Here is a 25927-nt window from a genome sequence, read left to right as displayed (position 1 = left end):
CTGTGTGTATCCCTGGGCTCATAGACAGTGTTCTGTGTGTATCCCTGGGCTCATATACAGTGTTCTGTGTGTATCCCTGGGCTCATAGACAGTGTTCTGTGTGTATCCCTGGGCTCATAGACAGTGTTCTATGTGTATCCCTGGGCTCATAGACAGTGTTCTGTGTGTATCCCTGGGCTCATATACATCACTATTAGACAGCTGGAAACCTGCCAATCAATGTACCGCTTGAACACTAGCATTGCGATGCATTGTGAGCTTGTTGTAGATCGGCTATTTTCTGCAAAGATTTTTGGTGTAGAGGGGATTTGGGCCCTGGCATTGCCCCTTATCTCTGAGTATACCCACTAATGAACACGTTAAATTTGGGAAAAACTAACACTATACTTCATGCATATGCCAGTGGTCAAACCAATCTCAGATTGTTTTGGTCAATCCAAAGACAGACATACTGTACAGACAAACCCTGTTTAGACGTTTGGCCCCTTTGTCATCATGCAGACATTTTCATTTGCTTCATCATGTTAGAACTCACAACAAGACGGACAATAAACAAAATAATCAAAATACCACCGTAACAGAGCTTCTGTTGTCTTTTGGTATTTTGATTGTCCATGTTCATATTCATACTGTTTTGCATAAAGAAAGGCCCCTTTGATGTTGCTCAAAAAGCCTTGAAAATCAATGAATAGTGCTAAATAGATTACAATTAAAGAGAATAAAGCCTTGAACATTTTTATATCCACCCATTTATGGAGATATATTCTTTCTCCAGTTACAGTATTTGATTTACCACAGTACACAGGGCCATTTACTGTAGATGTATACTCAATGTATTTTTCACAATGATGCATAATGTATGCATAATTTTTGCACAGAAAACAATTGGACATAAAAAGCCATTTGCATTCAATGATGTATTCATACGATTGTCTTTTATCATTGTTAGGTTCCTTGGTGTTTGACCTTGTCCTTGTCTTTTATCATTGTTAGGTTCCTTGGTGTTTGATTGTCTTTTATCATGTTTAGGTTCCTTGGTGTTTGATTGTCTTTTATCATGTTTAGGTTCCTTGGTGTTTGATTGTCTTTTATCATGTTTAGGTTCCTTGGTGTTTGATTGTCTTGTATCATGTTTAGGTTCCTTGGTGTTTGATTGTCTTTTATCATGTTTAGGTTCCTTGGTGTTTGATTGTCTTTTATCATGTTTAGGTTCCTTGGTGTTTGACCTTGTCCTTGTCTTTTATCATGTTTAGGTTCCTTGGTGTTTGATTGTCTTTTATCATGTTTAGGTTCCTTGGTGTTTGACCTTGTCCTTGTCTTTAATCATGTTTAGGTTCCTTGGTGTTTGATTGTCTTTTATCATGTTTAGGTTCCTTGGTGTTTGATTGTCTTTTATCATGTTTAGGTTCCTTGGTGTTTGATTGTCTTTTATCATGTTTAGGTTCCTTGGTGTTTGATTGTCTTTTATCATGTTTAGGTTCCTTGGTGTTTGATTGTCTTGTATCATGTTTAGGTTCCTTGGTGTTTGACCTTGTCCTTGTCTTGTATCATGTTTAGGTTCCTTGGTGTTTGACCTTGTCCTTGTCTTGTATCATGTTTAGGTTCCTTGGTGTTTGCCGTTACTGTGACCGACGAGGATGCCGGCTCCAACGCCCTGCTGCACTACTCCCTGACGGGACGCAACTCTGAGAAGTTCCAGATCGACCCGGTCCGAGGCGCCATCACGGCCAACGAAAGGCTGATGGGAAGCTCGGAGGTCACGCTCACCGTCCGGGTGAAGGACGGCGGCGTCAATCCCAAAACGGACACGACCACAGTGACGGTGCGCTTTGTCACCGGGGGAGATTTCCCCATCATCAAAGTGAGGGATCACACCTTCACGTTTCCCGAAAGCCAGCCCACCAACACCGTCGTGACGACGGTGAGCGGGTCCTCGAGGAGGGGCGGCTCGCTGTCCTACTACATCGCCAGCGGCAACCTGGACAACGCCTTCCACGTGGACCAGCTGACGGGCGAGCTGTCCATCAAGCACCCGCTGGACTACGAGCACATCCAACAGTACGTGCTCTGGGTGGAGGCCAGGGACCAAGGCTTCCCGCCGTACTCCTCCTACGAGAAGGTGGAAATCAGCGTGCTGGACGTGAACGACAACCACCCGGTGTTCGACCGGGAGCCGTTTCACGCCGAGATCCTCGAGAACCTTTCCCCGCAGCGTGTGCTGATGGTCTCCGCGGTGGACCGGGACAGCGGGCCCAACGGGCAGCTGGAGTACGCCATCGTGGACGGCAACAAGGAGAACAGCTTCAGCGTCAACCGGGCCACCGGCGAGATCCGCACCACCCGGCCTCTGGACCGTGAGAAGGTGGCACAGTACGCGCTGAAGGTCAAAGCCACCGACAGGGGCTCGTCGCCCAAAAGCACGGTGGTCAAAGTCCTGATCGGCGTGCTGGACGTGAACGACAACGCCCCCAGGTTTTCCAAAATCTTCAGCGCCACGGTGCCTGAGAACGCTCCCGTGGGCTACACGGTCACCAGAGTCACCACCACCGACGAGGACTCGGGCGCGAACGCCGTCAGCCGTTATTCGATCACAGATCCGAGCCTTCCGTTCAATATCAATCCGAACACGGGCGACATAACTATCAGCAGGCCTCTCAACAGAGAGGACACGGATCACTACATCGCCAAGGTGTCCGCCCACGATTCCGGCTGGACTGTCAGCACCGACGTCACCATATTCATAACGGACGTCAACGACAATGCCCCCAGGTTCAGTCGTCCGTCCTACTACCTGGACCACCCAGAGCTCACCGAGGTGGGCTCTCCGGTCACTCAGGTGTTTGCCACTGACCCGGACGAGGGCTTTAACGGAAAACTGTTCTATTTCATACGATCCCAGTCGGAGTATTTCAGGATCAACTCAAGCACGGGAGAAATATTTGTGAAGCAGCAGCTGAGGTATCAGAACTCGACGGGCGCTGGTAGAATGAACATGAATCGCCACAGCTTTATTGTGACCGCCTCTGACCGTGGTAACAAACCCCTGATGAGTGAGACCACAGTCATTATAAACATTGTGGATAGCAACGACAATCCTCCCAAGTTTGAGTCGCCAAAATATTTCACACCTGTCACTAAAAGTGTCAAGGTTGGCACAAAACTTGTCAGGGTGGTAGCGTATGACGAGAAAGACTTTGGCCTAAATTCGGCAGTTGAGTACATCATATCAGGAGGGAACAGCTCTAGCAAATTCAAGCTGGATAAACAGAGTGGGTGGGTGATTGTCGCCTCCCCTCTCACCTCTGACATGAATAAGGTTTTCCTCTTTGAGGTCACCGCCCGAGACAAAGGCAACCCTCCATTGTCGGCACGAACCCAAGTACGAGTGGCAGTGACGGAAGAGAATCACCACACCCCAGAGTTCTCCCAAAGCCAAATCACGGCGACGGTGCCTGAAAGCCTTGCTGTGGGAACTGCAATAAGGACCCTCTCTGCCAGAGACAAGGATAAAGAAATGAATGGCCTCATCACATACAACATCACCTCAGGGAATGACGAGGGACTGTTTGTAGTCAATAGCAAAACTGGAGTATTGTCCCTTGCTCATCCACTTGACTTTGAGGAGGAACAACGACATGAGATTAGAGTTTCAGCCACAGACGGGGGTTGGATTGCAAAGACCAGCTACGTCACGGTGACAATTCACGTGACGGACGTTAACGACAACCCACCCGTGTTCGATCCCGACGAGTACTTCCCACTCGTGCAGGAGAACGTTCCCAGTGGCACCACTGTCGTTAAAATGAACGCCACTGACCGCGATTCGGGGGCGAATGCCGTCATGGCCTACGTGATTCAGTCGTCAGACAGCGACCTGTTTGGCATTGATCCAAACACCGGCGTCATTACCACACAGGGGTTCTTGGATTACGAGGCAAAGCAGGTTTACCATTTGACAGTGAAGGCCTTCAATGTTCCAGACGAGGAGCGCTGTAGCTTCGCCAATGTCAACATACAGCTGAAGGGAGCCAATGAATATGTGCCTCGCTTTGTCTCCAAACAGTACTACTTTGAAACGTCTGAAGCCGCTCCAAGAGGCACAGTAGTCGGGGAGGTGTTTGCCAGTGACCGGGACCAGGGAGACGACGGAGTGGTTTACTACCTCATTTTTGGGAAGAGTAGAAAGAAGGGCTTTGGCATCAATAGGAAAACGGGCCAGATTTACGTCACGGGTACACTCGACCGTGAGAAAGAGGAAAAGATTTCTCTGAAGGTGCTGGCCAAGAACGCAGGAAGCATCCGAGGTGCGGATATCGATGAGGTGTTTGTGAACATCACAATACTCGATGCCAACGACCCTCCTGTCTTTACACAAGAGCTGTATGACGTTCAGATCAGTGAGGGCCTCTCTGCCGGTGGTCTGGTCACCTTTGTGAGCGCCGACGATTCTGACTCTGTCCCAAGCTGGAGCAGATTCTCATACTCCATCGCTCCGGAGTCTGACAAAAATGTTTTCACAATCAACCCCCAAACTGGCCAAGTGTCTGTCTCTGCAGAGCTAGACAGAGAGACAATACCTGTATATAATCTAACTATCCTCGCTGTGGACACTGGCTCACCATCAGCTACCGGCAGCGCCACATTGATCGTGAATCTTGAAGACATCAACGACAACGGTCCAACTTTGACAACTGCCATCGCAGAGGTCATGGAGAACCAGAGGGCGGGAACTGCAGTCACAACTCTGGCGGCGTCTGACCCGGATCTGCCACCCAATCAGGGTCCGTTCACATATAGCCTCCTCAACACTGGCTCCTCCAACAGCTACTTCAGCCTCAGTTCATCCGGAGTGTTGACCACCAGCCGAGAGATCGACAGGGAACAGATCAGCGACTTCTACCTCTCCGTAGTGATCAAGGACTCTGGTGTTCCTCAAATGTCTTCCACGGGAACGGTTCACGTCAAGGTCAACGATGAGAACGACAACCCCTCAGAGCCCAGGTCCATGGAGATCTTTGTCCATTACTTTGGGAACATGTTCCCTGGAGGTTCCCTAGGGGTGGTAAAACCCCAAGACCCCGACAGCCAGGACAGGTTCCACTGCTCTCTAATTCCTCCCTCCTCCGGCCTGTTCAGCATTCCGACGGGCACGTGCAACCTCAACTCCAAAGCTCGCTCCGCGGACGGAACCTTCGAGCTGACCATCCGCAGCAGCGACGGCGTCCACGGCACGGTCAGCAACACCGCCCGCGTCTTCTTCCTGGGGTACACCAATGCCACAGTGGACAACAGCATACTCATCCGGCTCCAGTCACAGAGCGTGCAGAGCTTCCTCACCGACCACTACCTCAGCTTCTTGCGCATCGCCAACTCTCAGCTGGCGGGCATGGGCACGGGCGTGCTGCTGTACGGCGCGTTCGAGTCGAACAACCGGACGTTCTTGACGGTGGCGGTGAAGCGCGGTGGCCACGGGCAGTACGTCAGCCCCAGTGGCGTGGCGACGTTCTTCCAGAGCATCAGAGACATCCTGCACAGACAGAGCGGCGTGCACATAGACGCGGTGGACCACGACCCCTGCACACGTAACCCCTGCCAGAACGGAGGCAGCTGCAAGCGGCGTCTCAGCGTCGGGCCGGACATGAAGACAGAGGAAAGTGTCCCCGTGATCCTGGTCTCCAACCATCCCCTGCAGCCCTACGCGTGCAGCTGCCGGCCAGGGTACGCCGGAGCTCTGTGCGAGACGGACATCGACGAGTGCCTGCCGTCGCCCTGCCACAATGGCGGGACTTGCCATAATCTGGTGGGGGGCTTCTCGTGCACCTGCCCCGAGGGTTTCACGGGGATGGCCTGTGAGAGGGACATCAACGAATGCCTGTCCAACCCCTGCAAGAACGGGGCGCTCTGCCAGAACTACCCAGGTGGCTTCAACTGCCTCTGCAAATCAGGATTTTCAGGTAGGCCTACTGCATACCAATCCCTACGCATGCACGCACACACACACACACACACACACACGCACACACACACACGCACACACGCACACACACACGCAGTATTGCGACTGTTATTCATCCAAAGTAAATATTTTCCTCTAAGCATTTTCAAGAGGTGTCGTAACCTGAGCATACCAGCATAGCTGCCAAACACAGTTTGGTTTTGGGATGACTAGTTGGGGGGGTATCAGCTGTGATGCGATCAGCCTGCCCTGTTTACTTTAATAAAAACCATGATACTACAGAGCTAACCCTAGGCAGGGCCTTAACATAGACTCTGTTCTCCACGGTTCACTAGTATCACATTTCTTCGTATGCCCTCGATAGACGCTGCGTGCAATTTTGACCACACACAGCAACCTTTTATTATTTGACTGCGTGCAGAACGGGTTTCTTTCTCAAGGGTTTACTTATTTGGCCACGTATTGAATCATTTGCCAAATCAGCGGTAGTATAAATGAATTAGACTAGGTATGGAATGCTGGGAGTTAAATCACTCCTGGTGATATATGCACTATAATATTACTCTTAATAAGGCTGGGAGCTTTTTTTTCTTTTTTTTTTTGTATCATGAGAAGCAGTCATTTTGACTCCTGCCTGTTGTTTGGTCTGCCAATGACGGCAGCATTCGAAAGACATTTCAGAAATGGAACCCCCCTAACAGGGCGATTTGCTCATTAGTGTCCGCTTTTATTACGACGATGAAAAATGACCATAAACCTTTGGGATTTCATCAAGACAAACGAGGCTCCGCTAGAAGAATTGCACCTATTGACTTACAGTAGTTTTCATGCCCCCAATTTGAACCACCAGCTTCCTGTTTTTCCTGCCCCGGTTTTGGCACTGATATCTGTCTCCATTAAAGCTACTTTTCCCTAGATTTAGAGCCCATGATACCTAGTACTATACTCAAGCGGTTGCCATTGTTGCCAGTCTTTCTGTGCTATGTGTGAAGTAAATGTACTTTCCACCACTGGTTCTGTCTATAACTGTCCATAGTGACACAGTCCTTATCGTTATGTCTGTATGTCTGCGTTAACACCCCATTCATCATTTTAGAATGTTTACTTTTCCACGTGCGAATGACAGGATTTCACATTTACATGCACATTTGAACTGTTTTTTTTATTTTTTACATTGCAAAAATGTTCATATTCAAAAGCCATTTCATCTGGTATTGAGCAAAAACTAAAACTAAACCGGAAAAAAAACCTGTTATTCTTCAAAATAAGTAAAAACTGAGGTATACAGTTACATCTTGGGCCTCATATTGGGTTACATAGTGCAAAAAAGAAAAAAGAAATAAGCTTTCTGATTACCAGATGGTATCATCACCTCAAATGAGGCTGAGAAACAAGAAACCTATCTCACCTTGTTGCCATATTCTTTTCCACTCAAACAAAAAATACGATTTTAAGACTCAATCCTGGATTAAATGATGTGTTGAGATGCATATATGTACAGTGTGTTTCTTCTAAGGCCGAGGTGATGAAAGGCCTTGGTGTCTGGGGCTGTGGGGAAATTCCCCTCAGAGCATGACCCCGTCGGTCCTCATGGTGTTTTCCCTGTGTCGCCTGCCACCTCATCTGTTTCAATTTGTGTTGTTTTGTGAACCCAGGCAAAACGTGTGATTCCATCATCAATCACTGTGAGTGTAACCCATGTTTTAATGGCGGCTCCTGTCAGAATCGGGTGGATGGATATTATTGTCACTGTCCATTTGGTGAGTAGTAGTCATAAATGGAGGATTATCAGAAAACTTACAGTATAGATGTTGTTTGATGTTTTCTCTAGTAAAACAATGTTTCATTGGCATTTGGCTTTGTGTCCCTGTGTCATCTACCGCTGCTGTAAAACTTCAGTTGCCTCGATTGTCACATGTGTGTATGTGTGCTTTCATGAAATATCTTAAATCAATTTGAAAATATGCCTGCTTGTCCTCAAAACTTGACTTCACATGACACCAGCTATAGGCATATTTGTATTTCTATTTCTCCGTCATGACTACTGTAGCAGAATGTTTATAGTGTCTAGAGAAGACGCTCCACTATGCTGCTGTGTGTGGTAACTGTTAAGTCATTCACACGGCTTCCTGGCCTTCACCGTCCCCGTCTCATTCTTATCCATTCGTTCCTCCTCAGGGGTGTTCGGCAAGCACTGCGAGCTCAACAGCTACGGCTTCGAGGAGCTGTCGTACATGGAGTTCCCCTCCCTGGATCCCAACAACAACTACATCTACATCAAGTTCGCCACGCTCCAGAGCAACGCGCTGCTCATGTACAACCACGACAACCAGACCGGAGACAAGGCCGAGTTCCTGGCCCTAGAGATCTTCGAGGGACGGATGCGCTTCTCCTTTAACCTGGGAAGCGGGACTTATAAACTCATGACCATGATAAAGGTCTCCGACGGACAGTTCCACACGGTCATCGCCCGCAGGGCCGGAATGGTAAGAATCATACTGTGGCTTTTTTACTTGTTGTTTCTGGTGGTTCCCAATGCCGCAGTTGGAAAGTGGTTGGTTTAATTGTTTTAATTTGTAAATGCCTGGGTGGGAACTGGGAATACTATATTTCATGATGGAAGGTCTTAATGGCTCTTACAGTAACGTCGAGGAAAATGTGAATGCCTCCACATGGAGCAGGCCTGTATGGTGGACCAGGCTTCCAATAGCTGCTAGTTGTTTTTTTTAATAGCTGGAGAGCTTTGTCCAAATTTCGGGCCTTGTATTCTTTTTTGCACCATCAGATCATAATTAAACCCTCGAAACCACGGGTGGCTCTGTTTGAGGTTTTCATGGTTTGTAATTATATTTTACTGCTCGTTGTGATTTATAGTATCAGGGTCCAAAACAGCTCTCTGAAAGCTGAGAGTCTGTCTCTTGTACTCTTGAATAAGATGCTTCTCTGTGCCAGCTCTGTCGTGGCGAGGAGGGAGAGAGAGAGAGAGAGAGAGAGAGAGAGAGAGAGAGGAGGAAAGAAGAGTGAAAGAGAAAGGATGTGAGAAAGGGAAGCAGAGAGAGAGAAGGATGGAAGAGAGAGAGAGGGCGGGGGGGGAGTTGCACAGAGAGAGAAACATCTGACCAGGCCCTGTCAAACCTTCTAGAACGAACTCTCCTTCTGGACTTCAAATCTGTCACTTCCCACTGTGCACTGGGAGGTTCCATAGGAAACTGGTAAAATCATTAAATTGTCAGTTTGGAGATAGTGCAGAGTGATTGGTTGGAAAAGGAATACAGCACGCGTTGATGACTGTATGTGATGCTGCCCTGTGCACTGCTCTTCAAATAGAGCAGGTATATGCGAATGGGGAGGAATATTAGGGGGGGCAAAAATCTGAACTATCCCTTTAACTGTTGATGGTCTAATTTTTGAATGGTTCGTATGGGGCTCTATGGTTAGGGTTTGGGGATAGGGTTAGTATGTGACTCTATGCTCGCAATATTGGGTAGTCGGATTCATGGGTTTTTTCGTATTATTAGGACGTCAGACCAACCAGTGAGTGCGTGCGTGCGTGCGTGCGTGCGTGCGTGCGTGCGTGCGTGCGTGCGTGCGTGCGACCCCCCTGCCCGCGTGGGCAGGGGGGTCTCCACAGTTGTGTATCTATTCCCTAGGGCAGTATAAATTCAATCAGAAATGTCTAGCTGTCATCACAACCCCCCGGTCCCAGGTGTGAGCCACTGGCTACTGATGGCCCTGCTATAACTCCATCCCCCGGTTATGTAAAAAACACATAGAGAACAAACCAGAGCATCCTGAATAGCTTTTGTGTTTGTTTTTCCATTCAGTCAAAGAAAACATGTGATAGAAGCTGAAAATCATCATGTGTTTTCAGAAATGTTTCAAATACAAGCTCATTCGCAAAGCCAACTAATCACTATGCCCTTGATTAGCTGGATTACCTCTTCAGAACAGTAATGTGTAGCAGCAGCCCATCGTGGCTCAATGCTGCCGAAACGCACGAGACGAGACACCGCAACAGAAAGAGCTCCAACTGTACTCGGAGGAGCCAGTGTGGATTTTGACAGCAAATTTTGATTTTAGTTTTATTCATAGTCTCTTGAATAGTTTTAATTTAGTTTTAGTCACAATTTGTCACCTCGTATTTTGTTTTAGTGTTAGTCTACTAAAGTCGACTAAATATCGTAGGATTTTAGTCGACTGAATCTACAGTTGATTTTTGTCGACTAAAATGTGTTCTGGCGGGCCTTGATGCCGTCGTAATGGCTGATTTTACACTTGCTGAAAATAGCAGATCTACAAGCTATTTTCAGCATGCAACCAATGACTTATACTGGATCTCTTGTCCACTAGTCCCTTCCTAACATTTTAGTGTAGTTTTTATTTGTTGACGAAATTGTCAATATATTTATTCATAGCTTAGACCCTTACTGGTCCATTTTGTTCCATTATTTTGTAGACTCTCAGAGTTAAATGAACCCTGAGGATTTTACAGTCCGGCAAAAAAAAGGACTCTCCCTTTTCAGTTTGTCATGGGAGAGAAATGCTCCACGGTGGCGCTTTCCCCCACGTTTCAAAGTGTTTACGCAATCCCTGCGACGTTGGGCCAAACAAAAACATGCTCCTGGTCTTCATGTGTCACATTCGGTATTAATTCCGTCTGCCGTCGTTTCCTTGAGGGAAAAGGCCGTGGTCGTCCCGCCCGTTGGTGTGAGACAGTTGACAGCGTGTACTCCGTGGCACGGCAGCGCAGGCTTTGATCAGCGAGACCAAAGGCATTAATAAAAAGGCCCATGTGGTTCTGACTTCTCGATCCATATAGCACTCCAGTTCAGCCATCCATCGCCACAGAGGCAAATCAGACAAATGAGTCTTGTTTCCCTTGTTGTTTTTCACCCCATAAGCCATCAGTCTGCAGGCTGGCAATGAGGCGACCTGTGTTTATGTGTGCGCATGTGTGTGCGTTACTGTACTGTGACGTGTTCACGCACTCTGTGTATGTGTGTGTGTGTGTGTGCGTGCCGTGTGCACGTGTGTGTGTTTGTGTGTGCAACTTAATGCTCATTAAAATGCACACAATCTGGCATTTGTACATGTGTGTGTGTATTCATGTGTTTGGGTGGCGCATGTGTGTGTGTGCATACTTTAATGTGAATACTGTACATCCTCCCTGCAACTCTGGCGCATCTTCGTGCAGCTGCATAAGTGGATGTTGCAAGGTTGTGCATGAGCATGTACAGTAGTATGTGCATACCATATGTTGACGTGTGTGTTCGTGTGTGTGTGTGTGTGTGTGTGTGTGTGTGTGTGTGTATGTGTATGTGTGTGTGTGTGTGTGTGTGTGTGTGTGTGTGTGTGTGTGTGTGTGTGTGTGTGTGTGCACGTGCGCGTGCGTGTGCGTGTGTGCGTGTGGTTATTCTCTCTTCTCCTGGATGATTTGTGTTGGAGGTCGATGGAGTCGGTGTGGTTGGTCCGTGTTTACTTTAGGTTCACTGGAGGCGGAGCACAGTGCCCTGGGTTTTCAACACTTTCACACGCATTAGACCTTCACCCCTCTCCCCCCCCTCTCCCCCCCCTCTCCCCCCCCCCCCCCCTTCAGCAAAAGGTTCAGTTATAAAAGAGAGAGAATGAAGCACATCTGGACTACTGCTTTAGTGCCATTAAGGCGGAGTATAGGAAATGTCTGCGACAATATATGGCCCTTTTTTTTCATACAGTATATAAGGCTTCCTCTTACCCGATGTGATTACATGATGAAAAGAAACATGCGCCGGTGCTTTACTGTACATGTTATGTAGATTGATTCATTGATGGATGGGCGGAGGAATGGATGGATCAATGGACTGAAACAATTCTGAATTGGAATAATATTTGATTCTGACAATTTTTTGAATGATTCCAGTCCTATATAATGATGCCACAAAGGGAGTCTCGTCCCTGGACACTGGCTTACTCACATTCAGCCACCGTCTAAATGAAAATGGGCCAATGTGGGTTCTTGTGAAAGCTTCTGTGTATGCAGACATGAGAATACCCATGTCCCTTCATAATATGTCTGTGTGTATGTCTGCATACATCTGTATTTTCTGTGTGGGCCCCCAATCCTAAAGAGAATAACATATGGTTCTCTTGTCTGTGCATTGTGTGTGTGTGTGTGTGTGTGTGTGTGTGTGTGTGTGTGTGTGTGTGTGTGTGTGTGTGTGTGTGTGTGCGTGTGCGCGTGTGCGTGTGCGCACACAGGCAGCATCCCTGACAGTGGATCTGTGTGGTGATGACCAGGAACCAGGTTACTGTGCTGTGAGCAATGTGGCAGTGCACACTGACTGGTAAGATTAACACGCATACGCATGCACGCACGCACGCACGCATGTACGCATGCACACACGCACGCACGCACACACGCACGCACGCACGCACGCACGCACGCACGCACGCACGCACGCACGCACGCACGCACGCACGCACGCACGCACGCACGCACACGGACATGCTTGTACCCACATGTCAACACGTGAGCAAATGCAGACACACAAATGCAGCTGTTTTTCTCACCCTACCGTATACAGTACAGGCTATGATGATGACAGGCAGGTCCATAGAAACCCCTTTAGAGGCAGGTCCATAGCAAACCCCTTTAGGTAGCAAACCCCTTTACAGGTCCATAGCAAACCCCTTTAGGTCCATAGAAACCCCTTTACAGGTCCATAGCAAACCCCTTTAGGTCCATAGCAAACCCCTTTACAGGTCCATAGCAAACCCCTTTAGGTCCATAGCAAACCCCTTTACAGGTCCATAGCAAACCCCTTTAGGTCCATAGCAAACCCCTTTACAGGTCCATAGCAAACCCCTTTAGGTCCATAGCAAACCCCTTTACAGGTCCATAGCAAACCCCTTTAGGTCCATAGCAAACCCCTTTACAGGTCCATAGCAAACCCCTTTAGCAGATGAATACGCTGCTTGAAGCACTGCGCCCCCGTACACTGTAGCATCCTGAGTTTTTATTTTTATTTTTTATATATTATATTATTTAAGGAACAATCAACAATCGTGGTACATTTTTCTAAATAATATATTTGTCTAAGGGGTTTTATAATCTTTTTTAAATAAATACAATAAAAATGTATGGGAGAGATAAAAGCTGTGTACATACAGTAAGCTACAATACAATAGAATACTCATAAGAAGACATGAGAGAGTCATTCAATTCTTGTCTCTACGAAATCTGGTCGCAAAGGTATTATTATATTTCACCCAATTTGACCATGAACCAATTTGTACACACGTGACCCCTTTCCACTAATGCTCGACAGTGGCACGTTTTGTACTTTTGTACTTGCAATATAGAAATGCTCTGTTACATGTCCAAAATTCGAAATGTACCTGAGTAAAAGTACAAAAGTATTGGCTTCAAAATGCACTTAAAGCACCAAAAGTAAAAGTACTCATTATGCAGAATATCTCATTTAAAGTTTTCAAATACTGTATAACATCAATCTACAAGTTCACAATCGTGAGCTTGTAGTTCGGCTATTTTCGAATGGCCGAAATGTGTATAGGGCTGAAGTGGTTAATGTGTGTTTTGTAATAATAATCAAAATCTACAAAGTAACTAGTATAGGCTAACTAAAGTGTTCAATAAATATAGTGGAGTAACAGTACTTAAGTAAATGTACTTTTCAGTTACTTTTCACCACTGCTGCTTGACAAGAGGTATTGAATGAAGCTCAAAGCGGAATATCTTCCCTGACCAAACTCACTCAAGCTCACTGGCAGGAGTTTTGTCTCCCGCCTGGGGGACCTACCTGCTGGGTCCCAATAACCTGGGAAGGGCATATACGCTTTTTAAAATGCCATGCTAATGATTCTCATTACCTCACACAAATGATTATTAATAGGTTGCAAATAGTCAAACCTTTTGGGCAGTATATACAGAAAGCTTTGACCCTGGCGGATGATGTGTGTGTGTGTGTGTGTGTGCATGTGCGTGTGCGCACGTGTGTGTGCGCGTGCGTGCGCTGATTGATGATCGATCTGACAGATGAGGCTGCCCCTGGGAGAATGTTGAAGGTTTATTTTCGGAGTTTCATAACCATGTTGTTGTAAAAGGCATTGACCCTAGTCTCTCACTACCTCTCTCTATCTCTATGCGTGTATGTGCATGCACGCGTGTGTGTGTGTGTGTGTGTGTGTGTGTGTGTGTGTGTGTGTGTGTGTGTGTGTGTGTGTACTCGCAGGATCCTAGACGTGCAGCCTAACCGCCTGTCAGTGGGAGGCGTGCGCTCCATAGAGCCAGTCGTTCACCGGCGAGGGCAGGTCGCCACCCACGACTTTGTGGGCTGCATCATGGAGTTCGCCGTCAATGGGCGCCCGCTGGAGCCCAGTCAGGCGCTGGCATCGCGTGGCATCCTTGACAGGTCTGCACCCCCTCACCCCCGCTCGTCCTTTATTCAAGCCCTCTATCTCTGTCTCGCCTCGTCCCATCATCTGTCCGTCTCCCCGCGACACTCTTGACTCACTGTTCAACACGCGAACCCTCACCCAGCTACACACTACACACTCACATGCAGACGTAGAGACACACACACACACACACACACACACACACACACACACACACACACACACACACACACACACACACGTACCCCTGTCCTGCACCTCATTCTTACCCCCCACCTCCCCTTTACTTCATCCTTCATCCCTCATCATTCCCATCTCCCTTCTATTCCATCGTCTGTCCATCTTCCCCCAACCTCCCTGGCCATCACCCTGCAGGACGCCTCTGTTCGGGGGCCCTTCAGACCCTCTCCAAATTTTGCCCAGAAAGCATTTTTCTTCTTTTATACATAATAATAACACATTTCTTAGAGGGCTAAGGGGGTTGCTTGGGGGGGGGGGGGGGGGTGCTGGAATGCCGGACAATTTTTGCTCTCTTGTCTTTTCTTTCTCGCTCGTGAATGGTGGCTTGGACAGATCTTTTAATATGCTAATTACCCAGAGCCTTTTTATGGGTTTTTTGTGCTTTTTTTGTGTTGCCTCATGTGGTGTTTGTGGTGGTAGTTGTGGTATTGGTGGTAGGGGCCGGGGGGATCCCTCATCTCATCATCCACCACTAAAGAGTTCCTTTTTTGTAGGAACCCCACCCCCACCCGATTCCCTCCATCGGCCAGTGTGGCCAGCCGGTCTGTGTGTCTGCCTGACTGTCATTCTGTCTCTTCCTGTCCACAGATGCCCCAGACTGGAAGGAGCCTGCACTGCCAACCCGTGTCGACACGGAGGCACCTGTTTGGACCACTGGTCTTGGCAGCAGTGTCAGTGCGTGGATGGCTTCACTGGCCGATTCTGTGAGAAATGTGAGTATAATGCAAGTGCATTGAAAAGCCTCACATTTGAAATGAGGTTTTTTTTCTCTCTCTCGCTCTCTTTTCTTTTTCTGTGCTGACATTACACTTCGGCATGCGTATTCCATCGTTACTATTTATGGAGCCCGCTTATGATTCATGGAACTGCAACCATGGTACTGTACCTAAAATAGACCACATGACCGCACCTCAGGGTTTCATTTCAAAATTGTCATTGTACTGTATGTAATTATGTAATCACTTAGAGTTTATGTTGTATGACTAAAACAGACCATAAAAACCCTTTATGATATAGAAGCAGCAGCCAGTTGAAAGCAGTAGCTGCTGTACAAACAACCATACTGTATGTTATAGGTCTGTAACATTCTGGTGCCAACACTGGTTGTTGCCACTACTAGCCTATGAGAGGGGAAAGGTCGGCGCCACACTTTAACATGCTTAGTAACTATACGCTGAACTGTACGCTGCAATTCGGCACTGGCCACTGTAAAAATCCAAGCCTATCACCATAAAAAAAAATAGTACTCGTTTTTAGGATGTTTTTACATGTATACTGAGAGTATTGTATATTTGCCTGTCACTAAATGTTTCTGTGAATTAAATACTCAGGACTCCAATGGAAAGAAGCCATAATAATAGTGCTGTCTTGCGTTTTAGCATTGTATTTACAGCATTGTATTTGCATTCAACTCTACTCGTCTGTGCTTTTTTGCCATCTGTTAATAAAGTATATTCATTCAATCAATCAATCAATCAATCAATCAATCAATCAATCAATCAAAACAAAATAATGGGTGTACAAATGTAAGCAAAGGGACCTGTAAGGGTCCATTTGGTTACATGTGTATACTCCCAGAGTTACTTTAACACTGAAGATTTATTGTGTGAAATATTCATAGGACTGTGGGAGGCTGGGAGTGTATATTTGTTATATTAGTTATATTCTACGATTTGAGAGAAAAGTGAATGGAAAGCAAATACCAAATGCCGGCATATTATACCTTTCTAGAAACCCTTGGTATTTTCAAACTGGTCTTGTGAAAAGAAGCACGGTGTAAATAAGTTAGCCTTACATAGCCTTTCTCGTGTGGATGGCAGGCCCTGCTGTGCAGGAGGAACAAGTTCACCTTAAGGCATCCGATTCAAAGTGGCGGAAAAAAACCTCCAAATAGTTGTTTTATTTCCACAGCCAGTTATAATCCAGTATGTCATTCAAGCCTCGGGCTTTGATGAGTATCGTTGTGTGTTCACTTACTAGCTTTTTGATCGTCCTTGTACCCATGTGAGACAAAGCAATTGGTCAATATGGGAGGACGAATTGTGGTCATACAAAAAAGGGATTTGGGGGGCGGTGGGAACCGACCAAAGCTGCCCGTCAGCCAGCGCTGGAGTAGAAGAACACATCGCTGCTGTAATCCCCTGTGAATCATCTGTCTGCGTCAGACTTAATACAAAGCGTTCTCTCCTCCCTCTTGTCCTACAACATTATCATCTGTTTTATTGTATTTGAACATGCAACTCATTATCTACTTTAGTCCTTTACTTTACTTTATTTTATTAGTTTAATTTGACGGAACAGAGCATATTCATGAACATTACAAATATATGCAACGTAAATACACCGGAATTAGCAAAGATGCTAAATTTAATCTGCAGTCCCCACACTAAACGAAACAGGCAGGCACATTACATTACATTAACCGGTACATTACGAGACAAGGCATAAAAACAAACATACAAGAAACAAAGTACAAGGTATAAAGTGCATCTATATGGTTTAGCAGCGTTTTTAAAGGGCAATACAAAGTTGTAACTAAAGTAACGTGTGCATAAAGTGCATTATTGCTTTCAAGTAATATAGGATACGCTGTCAAGGTGCACTACTAGACTATCAGACTAATGAAGGACCACTTCACCACTGTTCAACCTGTCAAGGTGCACTACTAGACTATCAGACTAATGAAGGACCACTTCACCACTGTTCAACCTGTCAAGGTGCACTACTAGACTATCAGACTAATGAAGGACCACTTCACCACTGTTCAACCTGTCAAGGTGCACTACTAGACTATCAGACTAATGAAGGACCACTTCACCACTGTTCAACCTACCTTCATATAATTGGTCCTCACTAATACACTACTAGACTATCAGACTAATTAAGGACCACTTCACCACTGTTCAACCTGTCAAGGTGCACTACTAGACTATCAGACTAATGAAGGACCACTTCACCACTGTTCAACCTACCTTCATATAATTGGTCCTCACTAATACACTACTAGACTATCAGACTAATTAAGGACCACTTCACCACTGTTCAACCTGTCAAGGTGCACTACTAGACTATCAGACTAATGAAGGACCACTTCACCACTGTTCAACCTACCTTCATATAATTGGTCCTCACTAATACACTACTAGACTATCAGACTAATTAAGGACCACTTCACCACTGTTCAACCTGTCAAGGTGCACTACTAGACTATCAGACTAATGAAGGACCACTTCACCACTGTTCAACCTGTCAAGGTGCACTACTAGACTATCAGACTAATTAAGGACCACTTCACCACTGTTCAACCTGTCAAGGTGCACTACTAGACTATCAGACTAATGAAGGACCACTTCACCACTGTTCAACCTGTCAAGGTGCACTACTAGACTATCAGACTAATGAAGGACCACTTCACCACTGTTCAACCTACCTTCATATAATTGGTCCTCACTAATATTCTCCTTTATCTGTGTCTCATGAGAGCGCTGTGGGCAGTTCAGAAACCCAGTGACATCATCGATGGGGAATCCAAGCTAATATAAACTGTAGGCTTTCTTTTCCTGAAAAGTTGCAATGCGATAATGGAAGCCATCGATATTTTCTTTAAAAAAAAGAACGATGATGTCACTGGTGAACTGCCCACAGCCCTCCTATGAGACACAGACTGAGTAGGAAACAATTGTGAGGACCAATTATATAAAGATAGGTTGAAACTTGAAAAGTGGTGAAGTGGTCCTTTGGATGGTCATCTGTTTTGGACTTTACCATCAATTCCTGACACATCCTCCCTCTGTCGTTGCCAACAGACATGACGGCGGACACGGCCCTGTCCCTGGACGGCACCGGACGCCTGGATTACGCCCTGAGACAGGGACCCAAACGAGACGCGCTGCTGCGCCAGACCCTCCAGGGGGGCGCGATGCCCCCCGCCCGCCCCAGCAGCAGCAGCCTGGAGGTCAAGTTCAGGACGCGCAGCAAGACCGGCACCCTGCTGCACGTGCAGGAGAGCAGCAACTACACCACCGTGAAGGTTAGAGAAAGAGGAGAATCCAGTGTACATACTGTATTCACGCACATACAGGGGGGGTGTGTAAAAGTGGACAAAATGAAAATCCATCACTATATTCTATTATTAACGATTATAGTAAAAACAAATTGTAATGTTTCTTGGGGGAGGGTTTGTTTGGGATGTTTTGAAAAGCAAAAATCGAGAATACATAAATATTACACCCATACTAGGTATCCTCTAAAATGTAGTTACTATGCACAGGGTTTGGATGACAATATAGCATTTGCAACAGATTTTCTTTTTTATAAAAAACAATTTATTTTTCCTAATAGAGTTCTCTCTCACACTGACACATTGCTAAAGTCTCGGTGTGAAAGTAACTGAAATGTTTGACTACAAATGGGGATACGTTATATTCAGTTATACGTTATAACGTGCAGGATAGGCCTATACTGTACAATGAGACAGAGGGACATACTTGTTATGTTGAGGTATAAATAACAATAATAGATAAACCCAGAAATTGTTTCTCCAGGTTCCGTATGCTCGGTGGGCTCTGGGGGGGAAAGGAAGTGGGTGGGCGGTTAGGGGCGACTTTCCATTTTCCGTCGATCCTTCCGGAAGCTACTTATCATTGCCGATTTCTGAGGCATTTGAATCGTGAGGAAGGAGAACGAGATGACTTTTCCATTGAAGTTGGAAACCCACATATGAGATTACCATGCACGGTGCAAACCGCTAATCCAGCGTCCAGGACAAAGTCAGCTCGATGAATTTGTTTTAAAGACACAGCGTGACGTTTTTTGGAGTAGAGGGTATTTGCTTTAGTTTTTTGTCTCTTTTGTTGTTGTTAGCTATAGGCTACTGATTATCCCGCTGCTACAACCAAGGTACACATCAAGCTGAGAGACCATGATTAATCACTTCCACCTTTGAGAGTGGTATTAGTCTTCAAACCCTGTTGATTTTGAACGCTCTGTAGCGGTTGCAGTGAACAGGTTTTCACAGAACGGGATAGCTGCATTTCAATGCTTTAAATCTCCAATCTCATTCCTTACTTCCATCCTACATTAATATGATATTATCATATATTAATATGATATTATATATAATATTTTAACGCAGTGATTCTCAATGTGGGGTCCAGGGACCACCAGGGATCCTTGAGGACGTTCCAGCAGTTCCCGATAAAATGTATCAATTGTTAAACATCAGCATTACCTGATTTACAAGACGTTTACACAATTATAGAACATACAAGATTGTTATTGTAAGGTGCTGTACAAATAAAGTGTATTAATTAGTAATCTTATAATTGTTATGCTTGTGCCCCCCCTCTCTCTCCCCCGCAGCTGAAGAATGGTAACATCCACTACATCTCTGATGCCGGTGTCGGGGGCAAGGTGGAGCGGTCAGTAGGCGAGGCGACGGTGTCGGACGGCCTGTGGCACACGCTCCGGCTGGTCAGGAACGGCTCGGCCACCGCACTGCACGTGGACGGCGCACACCCCAGGCTCGTCCAGCACGACACCCAGGACTTTGGGGGCCTCGGCGTCTTGACCCTTTCCCTGGGAGGGATCCCACCGGGGCCTGCACAGCAGAAAACTGCAGCAGGTGAGAGGAAGGACTTTGTCAGTGGGGACAGGGGATAGCAGAGAGAGGTGGTGTGGTGTGTGTGTGTGTGTGTGTGTGTGTGTGTGTGTGTGTGTGTGTGTGTGTGTGTGTGTGTGTGTGTGTGTGTGTGTGTGTGTGTGTGTGTGTGTGTGTGTGTGTGTGTGTGTGTGTGTGTGTGTGTGTGTGTGCGCGCGCACACGTGCGTGCGTGCGTGCGTGCGTGCGTGCGTGCGTGCGTGAAATATAAAAGAGTGTGTGCACTCTATCATCCTTGAGAAAATGCTGGAATCCTTTTTTTTCTGCTATCCCAGTGTGACTCTGGAGCTGCTGACCATATTTGGTAGCAGTCCAATAATGCTCTACGGACCCAGCCTGAAATCTGCTTTTATTTGACATTGGCGAGATTTACCTGTCATGAATTTACAGTAGTTGAGTAAATGTTGCTTTATCTAAGTATTATTTATGGACTCGCAACTAATACTAATTTGATTTGACTTCATCTTGGAGTACCCCCCTCCCTTTGATGGTTTCTGGTGTTTTCATCCTATTTCCACGGGCTCTCATCTCGGGGTTTGACCTAAATCGCATATCAAATGTCCTTGACTTGAAAACTGTTTGGACAGGGTGAAGGCGAGGGCTTCCAGAGGGAGGGAATGCAACACTGCAAGTGTGTAGATTTTTAAGGGGAGGGGGATATAACTAACCTAATATTCTGAACTAATATGGTTTAAAAAGTATATATACAGTAATATATATATATATATATATATATATATTTTTTTTTAATATGATTTGTTGTCCTCTACACACAAGGATCAGGGTATACGAATTTAACTATAAATAGATTCTGAGCACGCAGGTCTGTGGCAGGCTGCCTCTCTTCCAACAATAATTGTCTAGTTCTTTTTTATTGATGGTCTCACCTGGGCCAAGACCTACATTAGCTGACCTCTTAGTCCAGAGTCAATGTGCTCTGTTGTGCGTATCCCTTCACGAGAGCTAATGAAAAGAAACAACTGGATTTAATCTGTACAGGGATAAATTCAATAAAAAAATCTATTTACATCAGTGAGGCAGCTTTGTTAGGCAATACACAAAGCAAAAAGATTGAATTAGTCACATTCAAACATTCATCCATCCCAGATGTGTGCATCTTGAAGCCATAATAGCTCTGACGATGGATTCGCTGGCAGCAACAAGACAACGATTTTCTTCTAGAAAATAATCATATTTCTTCTTTCAAATTTGCCAGTGATTTATCCACCCAATTTTAAAATGTGATTTGTTGAGAAGGTGTTCTCCACATGAAAATTTCACTTTGTTCTTTGTCCTAGGCTTGAACCAATTAAATTGGACTGAATACAGCTCCCAATTTGTGTTATTTACCAGGAAGAGAGCTATTTATGGACAGTCTGAAAAAAAAACATCAGTCTATTGTCAATTTAGTTCCAGACAAATCATGTTTATTTCTCCCTCTCCCACAAATTAAACTCCTTTGCCCCATATTTTTCTGCTTTACTCACTCTAATGTGTATCAAAAAAAATCACACCCGTGTGAAGTGAGAGGCGCTCTTATCATCATACGTCAACCTCATTCTCAACCAATAGCACATCTCCCACCCAATCATACCGTCGAATCACAATTTGCGTCCTCACTTTTGTCTTCAATGTTTGTGTTTACACACTTTTGTCTTCAATGTTTGTGTTTACACAGACCCTCAAAGCTGGACGTAGGAGGGGCTAGCACCCCCTCAAAGACACAAATATTGTCTGGTGACTGTGGCTTTGTACTAGAAAAGAATATTATGTGGTTGCACTTGCGTCTGGTTGAAAGCACCATATCAATGACTAAAACATCAAATACATGTGTTATGTCATCTGCAGGTTTCGACGGCTGCCTGGCCTATGTGAAATACAACGGGGAGAACATGCCGTTTTACGGGGAGCACCGCCTTGTCACGCTATCTAAGACCAGCTCTGCTGTCAAGATTGGCTGCCGGGGCCCTAACCTGTGCGAGAGCAGCCCTTGCTGGGATGGTCTGATGTGTGTGAACCAGTGGTACACCTACCAGTGTGTCCCACCAGGTGACTGCGCGTCCAGTCCTTGTCAGAACGGCGGGAGCTGCGTTCCTGAGCCACACTCCGGCTTCACGTGCGCCTGCTCAGAGTTCTACACGGGCAAGACCTGTGAAACGCTGGTGGCATGCCTTGGCGTGCAGTGCCCCCCTGGCAACATCTGCAAGACGGCCAACAATGGAGGGTTCGTGTGCAGCGCTAGCCCCGTGGCAGAAGAGATGGTGCTCCCCATCTGGGCCGTGCCTGCTATTGTGGGCAGCTGCGCCACAATCCTTGCCATGGTGGTGCTGGGCCTGATCTTGTGCAACTATTGCAGAGATCGCAACAAGACCAAAGTGCCAAAGGAGTCCAAGGAGAAGAAGCCGAAGGAGAAGAAAAAGAAAAAGAAGAAGGGTAGTGAGAATGTGGCCTTTGATGACCCAGATAACATCCCGCCGTATGGAGATGACATGACGGTACGGAAACAGCCAGAAGGGAACCCCAAACCGGACATCATTGAGCGGGAGAACCCGTACCTGATCTATGATGAAACAGACATTCCCCACAACAATGAGACCGTCCCCAGTGCCCCCTGTGCCCCGTGCAACGGTCCAGAGCCAGATATCGAGCACTACGACATTGACAATGCGAGTAGCATTGCTCCCTCTGACGCAGACATCATTCAGCACTACAAGCAGTTCCGCAGTCACACGCCCAAGTTCTCCATTCAGAGACACAGCCCCCTGGGCTTTGCACGCCAGTCCCCCTTGCCACTAGGGGCCACGAGCTACAACTACCAGCCTCAGTACACGCAAGCACTGAGGTCCACCCCTCTCAGCCACGCCCATTCTGCCTGCCCCACTCCTAACCCCCTCTCCAGGCACAGCCCGGCCCCGTTTACGAAACCCTCCTCGTTCTATCGCAACACCCCGACTCGGGAGCTGAATTTGGCCCGCCGCGAGGGCAGCCCGATGGACCTGCACGGCGAGGTCTGCCAGCCACCGGCGGCCATGTTTAACTATGCCACACGGCTGGGCCGCCGCAGTAAGAGCCCGCAAACAATGGCGATGGGCCACGGGCACAGCTCGCGGCCGGGCAGCCGGCTCAAGCAGCCAATCGAACAGATACCACTGGAGACGGGGCCGCCGGTGGGACTGTCCATCGAAGAGGTGGAGCGGCTCAACACGCCGCGTCCGCGCAACCCCAGCATCTGCAGCGCCGATCACGGGCGTTCCAGCTCCGAGGAAGACTGCCGCAGGCCGCTGTCCCGGGTGCGCAACCCGGCCGACGGCATCCCCGCGCCAGAGTCGTCCTCTGAGAGCGACTCCCATGACTCCTTCACGTGCTCGGAAATGGAGTACGACCGGGAGAAGCCTGCGACCTATGGGTCTCGCGTGCCCAAACTGTCGCAGGTCAACGAGTCCGACGCCGACGACGAGGACTACGGCGGGCGGCTGCGGCAGAGGCGCTACTCGAGTCGCAGGGCCGAAGGAGGGCCCGGCGTGGCCCAGAGTATGCCTGGCGAGCAGCACCACACCCTGCCCCACAAACTGGGCCCACAGGCCGGGGGTTTCAACTGGGACAACCTGTTGAGCTGGGGTCCTGGGTTTGGGCATTACGTGGACGTGTTCAAGGACCTCGCCTTGCTCCCAGAGAACGCGGCGGCGAAAGACATTGAAATGAACAGTGGGGACGGCTCGGTGACCATTCTGAATGAAGGGGAAGCCGAGCAATATGTATGAGACTATTTATTTACAATGCTGTACAATATGGTGAAAAATGGAAGACTGTACATTTCAGATAACATTGGGACTACTCATTTGTTTCTTTATTAAATATTGTAAGACGACTTTCAATGCAGTAAGGCAGAAAAAAGGCACCTGTTAAAGTGACTATGTTTGTAGCTAGCCTCCTTGGGATAGGTTTACCTGTCTGTTTCAAATCTCACCTCAGCTGTTAGTACTGTACAATCATGCATTCATCTCTGATGCCTCATTACAGTGAGTCAATGATTGACACTGAACGGCTCCAGAAAAAAAGAGAATCCTGCTCTGAATTCAATTTTGTGTCTACATCGCAAACCTCCGTTCATTTAATCAAACATGTCTGTTCTTCATTACCGACATTGCCCCTCCCTCTACAAAAACTTCTGTCACGTTCACAGCTGAAAGATAAGATCAGTGATAACATTGAAATACTCACAGGAAGAAAATTCCAGTAGGGCCATACAGCAATAGCATGTCTTTTCGATGGGGTTTAATATTTCTCATTATACTTTAAAAGGAAGCATATGTGTTTGATCTACCTGCACCTGTCGGTGTGAGGGACACAGCCTTCGGTGTGAAAACGCACCATTTTACTTGCACGGTAATGGAGGCCCCGCCAATGTTATGATTCTAGCTGGATATCTAATCTCTGGCTCTCTGTTTCCCCTCTCTCTGTCTCGGCCGCACCTCTCTCCACCCGTTGTTTATCACTCTGTCTCTCTCGCTTTCTTTCTCCCTCTCTCGGATTCTCCATGTGTCTCTCTCTCTCCTCTTTTTCTCTCTTTCCTCTCTCCACCCCGGGTGTTTTTTCTCACAAAAAGACTGGCTAAATGCTCCAGCGAGGATTAATAAAGTCTCCTGCCTTACAGACATTTGAGGATTTGAGTATGAGGGAGGACATTCTTTTTTCTTTTCTTTTTTTCTTTCTTTTTTTTTTGGCCTACGTTCACTTGGGGAGTCAGTTTGGGGGATAGTTTGTCTTTGTCACAAAACTGTGCTTGCATTTTCTGACCAGCCAAGATTTTACACAACGATAACGTATGGATCCAACAAAAGAAAAAAGAAACGAAAAAGAAAAGAATATGAACTTGTGTACAAAAAAAGAAGAAATTCATGAGAAATCGTGGATGATCATTTGTTGTCAGTGTCTTTGTCCATTATTTTGACATTTTGACATTTATTTTGGTTTCTTTTTTTTGTACTGTTTATTAACTTAAATTACTTAAGCTGTGTTTTTATGAATATTTTCATATGCTGAAATGTATGTTCTTACTTTCGGGAAAGTAAGATTGAAGACTTATTTTTTACATTGGTTACATATGTAACATCAGTATTTTCCACTTTTGATAAAACTGTAACATGCTGTATGCTTTGTACCTGTAAAAAGCCAATAACAGAATAAAAAAAGGTATTTATTTAAAGAAATGATTACTTCAGCAGTTTTTCCACATTTTGGAGAGCAGCTTCATTTCTGTCCTGTCGGGTATATCTTAAAATAACGATTCCCTAGAATAGTAATGGGCTCAGATAACATCCCATTCCCGATAGTGTGGGTGGTAAGGGATTCTATACTGAGACAGAGATTGTTCTGAGCAGTTTTTAAATAAAACCGCATTTGAATTGAGAAGAACATTGCAAAGGCAAATTGAGGACCCAGAGTGAAACTGAGACCGCCGAGCTCTCGGCCAAACACAACATCCAGCGGACTCTGAGCAATGCAGACTTCTATATTGCTTTCAACAATTATTTACATCTGGGTTATGGAGCAGAAACCTACGGTATTTCTTCTCTTTCTTTTCTTTGTCATAGCTCAGTGATCCAGTATGCAACATGCTTATCTTCTCTGTCATCAGAATGACATACAGAGGCTTTAAGTGAAGGAGAGAAAGAT

At 46.5% G+C, this 25927-nt stretch overlaps 1 protein-coding gene across 1 annotated transcript in view; it reads left to right on the top strand.

Moving 5' to 3' along the window:
- fat4 (FAT atypical cadherin 4) overlaps positions 1-25440 on the top strand; it is a gene marked incomplete at its 5' end in the record, with an annotated part of 141231 nt that extends 115791 nt beyond the window's left edge. Inside the window, 9 exons of the mRNA XM_079512858.1 lie at positions 1602-5954; positions 7612-7716; positions 8135-8442; positions 12194-12279; positions 14188-14367; positions 15182-15306; positions 18400-18623; positions 19955-20216; positions 22100-25440. Of these exons, the coding sequence (XP_079368984.1) occupies positions 1602-5954; positions 7612-7716; positions 8135-8442; positions 12194-12279; positions 14188-14367; positions 15182-15306; positions 18400-18623; positions 19955-20216; positions 22100-24012 (7556 nt within the window). The 3' untranslated portion in view covers positions 24013-25440. The remainder of the gene's footprint in view (positions 1-1601; positions 5955-7611; positions 7717-8134; positions 8443-12193; positions 12280-14187; positions 14368-15181; positions 15307-18399; positions 18624-19954; positions 20217-22099) is intronic.
- Positions 25441-25927: the final 487 nt, after the last annotated feature.

The sequence above is a fragment of the Electrona antarctica genome (assembly GCF_951216825.1).
Source record: "Electrona antarctica genome assembly, chromosome: 1".
In the NCBI taxonomy this organism is placed as follows: domain Eukaryota; kingdom Metazoa; phylum Chordata; class Actinopteri; order Myctophiformes; family Myctophidae; genus Electrona; species Electrona antarctica.
Note: the sequence above shows the minus strand (reverse complement) of the source record. Positions and strands in the feature narration are given on the sequence as shown.